Here is a 12,480-nt window from a genome sequence, read left to right on the forward strand (position 1 = left end):
TGGACTGACCCCTGGATAGATTCTAACTGCCACACAGCCTGCCGCCCCATTTCAGTGGTCATCGTCCCATTCCCTAAGGGCAGTTAGGGTTACTATTCCAGGAGGAGGAATGAGTAAGGGACAGGGGGCTAGGTAGGGAGAGATAGGTAGGGGGCTAGGTGCTCAGGCTCACAGAAATCCCAAAAATGTGGCAGTGTGAGGAAACCAGAGATAAGGGAACAAACCTGCCCTAGGCATGTGGGGTGGGTATCTTTTTATGAAATCACCTGTGACCAGCAAGAATAACCAGACCCTAAAAAGGAAGTAAGCCATTGAAGGTGTTATGACTAGACCTTGCTCAATGGTGATATCATTAGAGATGTTAAAAGGATTTAAGTTCCCTGGTTAGCTTTCTATAAAAGACCAACCCTAACGGCCCTCAATGGCAACCCTGTAGGGACCCTTCTCACTCTTGAGAGCTTTTTCTGTATCTAACTTCTATCGCTTTACTCAACAAAAAAGGGGGCTGTTGGTTGATGTTTTGATACAGAAATGTAGTGTTGGCATCTTGTATTCTCTTTTCATCATCATTTTGTCAGAGTTAGAATTGGCTAAAGTATATGATCCAGACGGAGCACCCAGAATGGCTTAGAAGATGCTTATCTCCCTGACTGACTGACACTACTCGGTTTGCTGCATCCTTTTCCCACATGGCTTCTCCCAAGGAACTTAACTTTCTGTTCTCTCCTTGTTTGGCCCAAGAAAACCTCCCCCTCCTCTCCTCAGATTCAAATGAAGACCAAGCCTCAAAGGCAATTTTGCCGCCTACGATTTGACTTTATTTGTGGGTGATAATCTGAGTGACTGAGTTACTAGTCACTGGCATAGTGTATCTGCTTGCCTCCCGTTTACTCTTGCCTCTAAAATTAGGCTGTTAGCATCTGACTCACTTCCATCGTTCAGATCTGCAGTTTTGCGTTGGGCTGCTCGGAAAGCCAAACTGCTTCTTGACAGGTAGCTCCTGGCAGAGAGCAGGCACTCAAATATTTGTTGAATGAATGAGTGATGTTTACCGTTTGCAGGCCTCCTCCTCCCAGACACTTTTTGTTTTCTAGATTGGTTTTTTTGCTTGGTTTTGGATTTTCTCATGTTTGGGGGAAACAACTAGAAAAGAGCATTAGCCCCATGAGAAAGCACCTGCCCTATGGGATGAAGAAGGGTTACATTTTTATACATTTAATGTGAAATCCCAACTGAATCTTTTCCTTTAAATCATGTGCTGACTTTTACTCAAAAGAGGAAAGATATTTTTCTTGATGATCTTCTACCACCTGCTGTTCTAAATATGTCATTTTATTTCTGACTTGACATCTTGAGCTCTGGCGCCATGGGAGAAATATGGTTGAGGAAAAGGAACGTCTCCAGGTTGAGGAGGTGCGAAGAGTCACCTGGTAGCATGCCCTTCTCTTCTTTGGCCCATTTCCCCTTGCCTTGCTTCCTGCTCAGTCTTTTTGTTTTCTAGCTTGTCTTCCATGGTCCTATTGAAAGATAGAAGCATTGAGTTAGAAATTGCAATATGTAAGTGTATCAGACCAACACATTGGATTCCTTATACTCACGCAATATATGCCAATTATAGCTCTGTAAAAATAAACAATACATAAAATTCCAATAACTGCCTATTTCCTTTTCTCTAAAGCAGGATATCGAAAGTGTGAACAGAAGATGACCTACATCAGTATCAGCTAGAATATTTGTTTAAAAATGCAGATTCCTAGGCCCTTTGCACATCTACTGATCATAGGTCTTAGGGGATGAGGGTCAAGGGTCTGCATTTTTAACCAGAACTCTAGGCATTTATATCGTACTCTTTTGAGACTCAGCTGCCCTTGACCAATGATGCATTAAGTCCAAGTGAGGAAATTAAATAAAAGACAATTCCAAATGCATATACCTCGTGTGTAGGCCTTTCCACTTTACAATAAAAATGCACACTTAATGGGCGCCTGGGTGGCTCAGTTGGTTGGGCGACTGCCTTCGGCTCAGGTCATGATCCTGGAGTCCCAGGATCGAGTCCCGCATCAGGCTCCCTGCTCAGCAGGGAGTCTGCTTCTCCTTCTGACCCTCCCCCCTCTCATGCTCTCTCTCTCTCTCTCTCATTCTCTCTCTCAAATAAATAAATAAAATCTTAAAAAAAATGCACACTTAAAAAATGTAATCACCACATAGAACTATGAACAGTGCTTGAAAATTAAGTGAAGGGCATTGGTTAAATTGTTTGATGACCGTAACTATTGTTGAAAGACAAAGTATATTTTTTAAAAAATGTTTCTTTGAAAAGCAAGCATTTGAGAACTATTATTTTTGCTTTTCCTTTGTTTTCAATGTTTATATGTTTCTGTGTGGACCTCTGCACCACCTTCTCTCTCTCTCCCTCTCCCCTCCCACCACTGCTCATATTCCTAACTCTCTCACCCCCCTCTCTCCCTGCCCCCTACCTTCCTCCCTCTATCCTTCCCCCCTTCCCATAACTCTTAAGTCCAGCTCCTCTTTTGATAGCAAGGTCTACCTTATGATCTCATCTTTAGCACTTAAAAGAATGATTGTTGCAGCCAGATCTTCCTCTGAGACTTACTAGCTGGATGATATTAGACATATTGCTTAACATCTCTCATTTCCTGTTGCCTCAACACTGAAACAGAGCACTTAACCTTGTAGTGCCTTTGGGAGATTTAAACCAGACTAATGTGTGTAAAGCGCTTAACAGAGATCCTAGCAGTCATTACTCAACTGTTGGTTTTTATGGTTATGAATTTCAATGATTGCATGGGAAAGGATGTGTTAAAGAGAAAAGTTGAGTCCTTAAGTTAGGAGATTTTTAAGTATTGTGATAGTTGTTAGGTTCTGAAGAGATACAGATGAGTAAGAGTTGATCCCTGCCCTCAAGTTGTGGAGTCTTGTAAGGAAAAGACAGATAAATGTATAATTACATCCATAAAATACAGTGTGTACAATGTTGTAAGATGGTGAAGGACTCAATGGAACCACTAAGGAGGGAGTGATGAGTGTTTCCACTGCTTAGTGTCAGTTGCCTTGTTGCTATGTGAATATATAATGGGAAGAAACTTAAATAGCCCCTTTATTTGCCATTGCTTCTTTCTATTTAAAATGGCACCCACATCATGCCCTGACTCCAGCAGGCCTTTCTGTACAAGAGAAAAAGCTGTCACTTCCTTGAGACACCCACTTCCATCTGATTGAATACTGCTATAATAAATATGGAAATATATGTTGATCACGAATACAAATGCCAGCCCGCTAAGGGTTGTTCAGTGTACAACCTGTACAGCTATACCAGGCAACCCTATAACTACAAACAATAGTTATCTCACACCGACTTTAATTATTTTGCTTGGCAAATAAAGTAATTAGGATAATTTTTGTACTGTAGACAAGCACCATCATCCTGAACCCATGATCTTGTCACCATCATTGTCCTGGGGTGAAGGTTATACTGTAGTTAGCTGGGTGAGATTGTTCTCATCATTTAGTAGTTCCCCTGAGGTGTTGCTGATCATGTTCTTTAAGTGAATAGAGGAATTCTGAGTAAATCATCTCATAAAAGATTCCTTCTCACGGGGCTATTACGAAGGGCAGGGACATAATACATAAGAAGTATCTAACCTGTAATGTTCTTCCGTTATAGCGTATGTTGTCTCGGACATTTTAAATATGCTACTCCAGATTCATTAAAAATAATCTGACAACACATATTAATAAAACCAAATTAGGGGGCGCCTGGGTGGCTCAGTTGGTTAAGCGACTGCCTTCGGCTCAGGTCATGATCCTGGAGTCCCAGGATCGAATCCCGCATCGGGCTCCCTGCTCGGCGGGGAGTCTGCTTCTCCCTCTGACCCTCCTCCCTCTCATGTGCTCTCTCTCTCTCTCATTCTCTCTCTCTCAAATAAATAAATAAAATCTTTAAAAAAATAAAAAAAATAAAACCGAAGTAGGAATTATGGATCATATTTTTTCATCCTCCTCACTTGTGTTTACTGTCTACAGTTGACACTCCAGATCCGTACGTGGAACTTTTCATCTCCTCCACCCCTGACAGCAGGAAGAGAACAAGACACTTCAATAATGACATAAACCCTGTGTGGAATGAGACCTTCGAGTTTATTTTGGATCCTAACCAGGAAAATGTTTTGGAGGTCAGTGAATCATTTGCGGACCGTTAGATGGTCCTCATTCATGTTGAAGTTGGTGTTTGAGCTTGTCCCTTTCATGCCATCTTTCTCCTTGGGCAGGTGTGGCTGGGGTCCAGCTGTGCAGCCTGGAACACTGGGCTCTAAGTGGTGTACATCAAGTGATGTGAGTGCCCAGTGGTAACGCAAGAGTTAGGTAGCGCTGGGAAGAATCTTTTATCCTCCTCGTGTGCTTTGGAGAAAACATATTTTCTGTTATAAAGAGGAGGGTCCAAGTACAACAGAATAACAATATCGTCAATGGATTCCTACTTTAAAATAAGTGAACTTTGTTAACGTAAAGTTTCTAACTGAAAATAATTAACCTGAAAATAAGTTAAAATAGATCTTTCCCAAAATGGTTACATGGATTTTCTACATTAATTTATTTCTCATACTCCAAAATAGCATTTCCCCTGGGGGCGGGGGGTAAGGTTCCATTTTTGAAAACATGATAATGATTAAGTCAATCAGGAAAGTGAAAAAGTTAATGACTGCCTTAGTGGCAAATGTGTCAGAAAGAAAAGACAAAGAATTATAACCAGTTGAATATTGAGGCCCTCAAATGACTATTAAATATCATTTGAGAACTTTGATTTTTTAAGTGTGGTGGAAATTTTCGATATAATATCCAAAGATCCAAGAGAAATTATATTCCTGTGTTCTACTTTTTAATCTCTACAGGTCACATTAATGGATGCCAATTATGTCATGGATGAAACTCTAGGGACAGCAACATTCCCCATATCCTCTATGAAAGTAGGAGAGAAGAAAGAGGTTCCTTTTATTTTCAACCAAGTAAGTGACACAACAGGATTATTTTTCAACGTTATGTCAGATAAAAATCTATTTATTCTGGGATCTATTTTATTTGTTTGTTGGGATGTTTCTTTTTTAAAGAGAAAATTTTGTGTCCCTTTTACTTCTTGTCCAAAGCTTTTTATTGTTCTGATATTTATAAGCTTTGATTGAAGTATTACACTAAATAATACAGAGACATTAATCTCTGTTGTTGCTCTAAGTGAGGCAATGGCTTTGGGCCCCCCACCCCCGACCCCACAGGAGGTCTAATAAAACTTTTGAGAAGATAAAGGAAGATGTAAAATCTGAGAGGAATGGCAGAGAGAAAGAGAGAGAGAGAACTCAAAAAGAAAACTGTTGGGGGGGCCAGTCATTTAAGCGTCTGACTCTTGATTTCGGGGCCCAGGTCATGATCTCAGGGTCATGGGATCGAGACCTGCATCAGGCTTCTCGCCCAGCAGAGAGTCGGCTTGGGATTCCCTCTGTCCCACTCCCTCTACCTCTCCCCCTCATTCACGTGTGCGTGTGCACGTTCTCTCTCTCAAATAAAAAAAAAGTTGTTTTTTTTTTTTTTTTAAGAAAACTGTCGGAACATCCAAACTGTTCCAAAATTACATGTTTAGCAATAAATTAAGCCTCTGTGGAGGGATATTTCTGTCTCAGATAATCCTCAAATAATTAGGGCTGCAGCAATGAAAAGTCAGCAGGAATAGTCTTGGGTTTTGTTTTTTTTTACACTTCTAGGTATGCTGCGTTTCTGAAATGTCAATAATTTAGGAATCACAAAGCCCTAGAAAGATTACTAATACAGAGTAAACATTGGATTTTGAATTTTATAAGAAACTAATTTAGAAGTTTACAGTGAGAAATGTAAACAACTGATGGACCAGTATCCAGAAGGCTGGTTAATGTATTAATTTCTTGTTGGAAGAGGCTCTGTGTTTTTGCTTGTCCTTGGAATGACTTCAAATTGGTGTCTTCCCCCAAACCTGCCTGTTCCTTAACTCTCACCTCCTTTCTGTTACTATCCCAAGTGACCTCCTCCTTCTCTGAAGCCCTAAGATAATTATCTATGGTATTCACTGGGACTGAGGCATTTAAATTGTTTGATTTCTTATCTTCCTCCCTCTCCCCGTAAACTAAAATCCTATAGATCAGGAATACTGGTTATGCATGCCTAATTACAGAGCTAATGCATAGTTTATATTTACTGGATGAATGTATACCTGTTTAGAAACCAACTTAAGCCCGAAGGTCTACCTGACCGGTTCATGCGAGCGGGGCAGCCCAGGTGCCTTGAGGACAGTCTAGTCCCACGTGCCCTGTTAACTCCTTCAGCTGCTCCAGGAAGCATGTCTTCTGTATGTCTGACTCCCGTGCCAAGAGATACACTGCCCACAGTTCTGTTGACTTTTTTTTTAAAGTTCTTGCATTCATCCCTCTTGTAAATGTTTATTGAAGTCCACTGTGTACCAGCCACTGTGCTTTGTGCAAGGAATATAAAGAAGAATAAGACACAGTAGGCTCTTCCCTCAGTTACCTCCATGTGGGGTAGAGGTGAGGTAGGGGTTGGGTTAGGAAGTGGGCAGAGGAGATAGAAACATGTGAGAAATGAAACCACCGTACGGTGAGATAAGCATCAATCAGGAATGTGTGGTAGGAAGACAGAATAAAGACAGACTGTTGTCAGGGGAAGCCAGCGACCGCTGCATACAAGTAGGTGATTTTGAATAGGTTGAAGAGTGAACATAGTGGTTAATGCCTTGGCATTTGAAGCTAGGTTATTTGGTGTTTAAATGTCAGCTCTGCCCCTTACTATCTGTTTCATCCTGGTGAAATCACTTAGCTCTTCCGGGCCTTGATTTACTCATCTGTAAAATGGAGATGATATCTCATAAGAGAGTTTATGATAATGCATTTATGATTAAATGACTTAATTTTACTTATATATAATATAGCCATATGATAATATATACTGTAATTATATTACATATACATATATTTTAAATACATTTAGATGTAATTATTTGATTATACTTTTTATAGTATATTACATAAGATATAAATTATATGTTACTTAGTTTATATATTTATTAAGTATAAAATTTGAAATGTATATGAAATGTATACGGTGGGCACCTGGGTGGCTTAGTCGGTTAAGCGTCTGCCTTCATTTCAGGTCATGATCCCGGGGTCCTGGGATTGAGCCCTGCATTGGGCTCCCTGCTTAGTGGGGAGTCTGCTTCTCCCTCTGCTTCTGCCTCTGCTCGTGCTCTCCCTCTCTTTCTCTCTCTCAAATAAATATATAAAATCTTTAAAAAAAAAGAAATATATAATAATGCTTGGTTATAGAAATACATATCAATACTGTATGCACAGTCAGTCGCTGCTCAGAGTCTGCTAAGGTTTCTCTCTCCCTTTCCCTCTGCCCCTCCCCACTCTGTCTCTCTAAAATAAATAAATCTTAAAAAAATACTGTATGCACATGAATATATCTGTACATAATTATACTTTTATATGGTTTATTACATAAGATATAATGCGTTGCTTAGTTTATGTATTTATTAAGTATAGAATTTATTATACATTAAATGTATAATGATGCTTGGTTATAGAAATATATATCACTAATGTATGCACATGGATGTACCCGTACATATATATAGTGCTTAGAACATATTAAGTACTTTATAAATGCAAAGGCATGGAGTCTTGAAAGAAGAAAGCAAGTCGGGGCCTGGCAAGTTACAAGGCCCTGCAGACACATGTTGATGCATGGTGGGGTAAAGTTTAGAGTTGGTCAAAGGCTAATATCCCGCAACCTTCCTAAGGCGTGTCTCTAGGACTGGGTTCTCAATAAATGTTTATTGAGAGCGTTGTAAGCATGGATTGGCCTTTCCACAGTATGTTTTCCCCCATCTTCAGTCTGATTATGGGAGAAGATATTGGAGGGAAACATGCATTTCCTCTCCTCCTGTCATTTCCTATGGTTAGCTGTGTAACCTCCGGGCTCTAAAAAAGACTTTCTACATTCCTGAATTTAAAGTAGCTTACATAATTAGTTTCTTTAGTGCGGCTGAGAAAACAGTTGGCCAAACAGCTTTTCTTCATCACTCTGTTCTTTTTTTTTTTTTTAAGATTTTATTTATTTATTTGAGAGAGAGAATAAGAGAGAGAGCACATGAGAGGGGGGAGGGTCAGAGGGAGAAGCGGACTCCCCACCGAGCAGGGAGCCCGATGCAGGACTTGATCCAGGGACTCGATCCAGGGACTCCAGGATCATGACCTGAGCCGAAGGCAGTCGCTTAATCAACTGAGCCACCCAGGCGCCCCATCACTCTGTTCTTAAGAGACCTTTGAAGTTTGTATCTGAAGGACAATTGTTTGCGTTGGTGATCTGTGATGGTAGAGGGGAGAAAGGTAAAGACGCAGGGTTGGGTGGAGAGCCCTTGGCATTCCCCAGATCACGTGGCATGCCCTGTGCACGCTCTCCAGCCTCACCTCACCTCTGCACCCCATCTTTCAGAGGAGCATGGGCTTCTTTCCAGTGTTTAAGGAGGTGAGAGAGAACAGACTGTGAGGGAATAGTGTGGGAAAAGAAGTTTTTAAACGATTCTTGAAGATGATTATAACAGTCTGGAACAATAAAGAAAGCACTTGGATTTGACAAAGAGAGAACACAGGTTTCCAGCCAAGACATTATTAACAAAAACTTCTTCAAAATTTTGTCATCCAAAAGTTAATACTGAGTCAACATAGAGTGATTTCTGTGGCCAGCAGCCAGCTAGAGAAAGAAAGGGAGTCTCCAAATGGAGATTGCCAGATTCCCACGGGCTTGCACTACCCACTCAGGGAATCGGGAGATCCATTCTCTCATTCTGTCTTGGTCACTAATCTCCCCCTAGAATGTTTGATTTGTCACTCTTTCTGCCTTATACTCTTCATCTCTAAGATAGAAGTTTTGATTAATGTAAGATCCTTTCTAATTTATAAGGTTCTGTGATCCAGAAAGAATACCTTTTTTATATGATCATTTTTATTCAAGAATTTTTAATTCTTTCCATTTTACGGATATGGAAACAAAACAATAATAAAAATCTTTCATTTTGTGTGCACCCAGGGACCACACACACAAAAATCTTCATTATGTGATTTTAAAATACTGACCTATCAGTAGATTCTTTTTTAAAGATTTTATTTATTTATTTGAGAGAGAGAACAAGAGAGAGAGCATGAGCAGGGCCAAGGGGTAGAGGGAGAGGGAGAAGCAGACTCCCCGCTGAGCAAGGAGCACAATGCAAAACTCCATCCCAGGACCCTGGGATCATGACCTGAGCCAAAGACAGATGCTTAACCGACTGAGCCACCTAGGCGCCCAGTAGACTATTTTTTAATATGAGAATTTGAGCAGCTAAAATTTTGCAGCTAATACTTTGCTAAATGTTAAGAAAGCCACAAAAAGTTCATTTTCAAGGAACTAATAATCTGTTTGGAAAGGAGTAGACATTCATGTATAAACTGGTAAGTAATACAGTAAGCAGTATCATGAGGCATCTATTCATTAATTTACTTACTTGGGCGTTATTAAACATTTATTATGTTCTAAGTAGTATTCTAGGTGATGGGCAAACAGTAGAGGACGTGCTCGATGATGTTCTGGTTCCCAGAGAGCTTGCTTTCTAATGGGGAAGGTAAATAGGATCAGAAAGCCAAGGACAATCAATACAATATCTGCTAGTACTGTGAGGAAAATAGAACAGAGGGATGTGATAGGGAATAGTTGGTGGGCAACTGAAGTTTATATAGTCAGGGAAGGCCTTTCTAAACTGTTATATTTTTCTCCAAATGTTATTATAAAAATTTTCAAACATAGAAAAAAGTTGAAAGATTGTATAACTGCCACGTAGACTCTACGATTGTTTTACTGTATTTACTTGGCCACATATCTCTCCATCTATCCATCCATCAAACCATCTTACTTCTTAAATATTCATTTATTTATTTTAGAGAAAGAGAGGGAGAAAGAGGGTGGGGTGGGAAGGGGCAGAGGAAGAGGGAGAGAGAGTCTTAAGCAGACTCTTCGCTGAGCATGGAGCCCTACGTGGGGCTCAATCTCACAACCCTGAGATCACGACGAGCTGAAACCAAGAGTTGGCTGCTTAACCGACTGTGCCACCCAGGTGCCCCAAACCATCTTATTTTTTTGATGCATTTAAAAACAAATTGGAGAGGCGCCTGTGTGGCTCAGTTGGTGGGCATCTGACTCTTGGTTTCTGCTCGGGTTGTGGTATCGAGGTCATGGGATCCAGCCCTGTGTTGGGATTCTCTCTCTCCCTCTGCCTCTGCCCCTCCCCCCACTCCTGCACTTTTTCTCTAAATAAATAAATAAATAAAATCTTATAAAAAATAAAAACAAATTGCAGACAGCACTATGTTTCACCCCTAAACACTTAAGCATATCATTAACTAGAGCTTAGTATTATATAGTATAATTTTAAGTGCCAAATAGTGTAGATAAGATATATAGTGAGCATTATAAGAAGGAATTATTCATTCATTCATTTCACAAATAACTATTAAACACCTACTGATGTGTCAGGCAAGTCTTTAGGAACTACCTATTCAGCAGTGAACAAAACAGTAAGAATCCCTCCTCTCATGGAACTCATATTCTACTTAGTAAGAGAGACAAGAAGCAAGATAAATAAGTAAAAGTTACTTGTGTTAGGTAGTGATAGCAGTAAGTGCTGAATAAACCAGGGAAGGAGGAAAGAGGTATTTGTGTATGTAAAGGGGGTTGCAAATGCAGTTCCAAAAATATGGCCAAGAGCATCTCTGATGATATCGGGGTGGGGGGAGGCAGGGGGAAGGGGGGCAGAAGTTGCCCCGAGTAGAAAAGTCCTGCAGTGGAACACACAGAGAAAGAGTGGTAGGGATTGTGGTAGGAAATGAGGACAGGAAGGTGAAGGGGCATGGGGTTTCAGTGAGTTACAGTGGATATCAATGGTTTAGGCTTGTACTTAAAGGAAGGATGTGGTTGGATCACCAACGGGGTGGAAGGCCATTCTGGTGGGGAGAATAGCCTGAGCCTTTGCTCACAGTCATGGGACTCGGAAGGACCAGTGTGTTCAGGAAACAGTGTCTAGACCAGCGTGGTGAGAGCAGAGCATTCGTGCATAAAGGAAGAATAGATACACAGAGGTCAAACTATGGCAGAGCTCAAATTTGAGGTGTTAGAATTTGGATGTTTTCCTACCCACAGCAGTGAGTTATGGAAGGTTTTTGACCTGGTAATAGGGAATTTCGAGCCAACAGGATTTGGCTTCTTCCTCAGATGGATTAGTAAGCAGCAAGTTAGTAGGTAAAGAGACAGAGTCTGTTTCCTAGTGAAAACAAAAGGGTTGATGCAGCTTCAGCAGACTTCTTCTGTGGCCAGGGACAAGTATGAGGAGTGCAGGGTGACTTGAGCTAAGTGAGCATAAGCCGCAACTCTCCGGTGTCTGCAAGAGCTGAATGGAATGATCGCTGGGGGCCCTGAGGACCAGCTGCAGCCGCAGAGAGGGAATTTACAGCGGATCCGGCCCTTCCCAAGACTGATTTATTGCTCGATTTTTGAACTTTTTTTGTTGTTTATTATTATTTGTTGTTTTTAGGAAAAAGCCAATCTTAGGGCTGGATCCACATTTTGTTTTGTTTTGTTTTCTTGCTGGTATTTAGGGTTAGGTTGTGTTTATTGGAGTCACAAAGTGAGAGAGCATCACAGTTGTCATTTGAAAGAAACTGGCAGGACCTGCTCTTTTTGACCCCAGGCTCAGAGTCAGCCAGCCGCTGCCTGGGTTGGAATCATGATTCTGCTACTTATTGCCCATGTGATGTTGAGCATTTTTTTTTTTCTCTCTGCCGTGCATCCTCATCTGTGAAACAGGGTTGTATATAGTACCTACCTCTTTTTAAGGTTGTGGTTATGGTTAAATTAATTAATACATGGAAAGCTTTAGAACAGTGCCTGGTCCAGTAAGCACTAAATAAATATTCGATATTCTTATTATAACTGGCCAGATTTAACTGTCATGTGCTTCATGAAACTGACTTACCTATTAAACTTAATTGTTTGAACTTACCAAAATGAACATATATATATAAACATATATATATATAAATATGTAGAGCCTTTAAGTTTAGTGATCATTTGCTTTAGTGATCATTTCACACAGTTCAAAAATGCTCCAGTCACCCATTACTGAATATATCAATGTGAGGCTATGGGTTACAGAATCCCATTTTAAAGTGGAAAGATCTAACATCTTCAGAATTTGCTGTGTTTTTTGTAAACAAAGTAGCCCACTTCAAGAGAATCTTAAAAATCCTGAGGTTTTGAAGTACGGTAGAGAAAGATTACACTTCTTTATTCTCTAGATGAAATTAGTTTGTTTTGGCCAATACCTTGAGGAAG

The 12,480-nt window shown here is 40.4% G+C and overlaps 1 protein-coding gene across 1 annotated transcript in view; it reads left to right on the forward strand.

Moving 5' to 3' along the window:
• Positions 1–12,480, forward strand: part of PLA2G4A (phospholipase A2 group IVA) — a 153,174-nt gene that overhangs the window by 63,503 nt on the left and 77,191 nt on the right. Inside the window, exons 5-6 of the mRNA XM_045877356.3 lie at positions 4,045–4,193; positions 4,911–5,024. Of these exons, the coding sequence (XP_045733312.1) occupies positions 4,045–4,193; positions 4,911–5,024 (263 nt within the window). The remainder of the gene's footprint in view (positions 1–4,044; positions 4,194–4,910; positions 5,025–12,480) is intronic.

This window comes from Mirounga angustirostris, unplaced genomic scaffold (assembly GCF_029215605.1).
Source record: "Mirounga angustirostris isolate CCGP_5_RB_7025 unplaced genomic scaffold, mMirAng1.0.hap1 SCAF_6, whole genome shotgun sequence".
NCBI classification, from domain to species: domain Eukaryota; kingdom Metazoa; phylum Chordata; class Mammalia; order Carnivora; family Phocidae; genus Mirounga; species Mirounga angustirostris.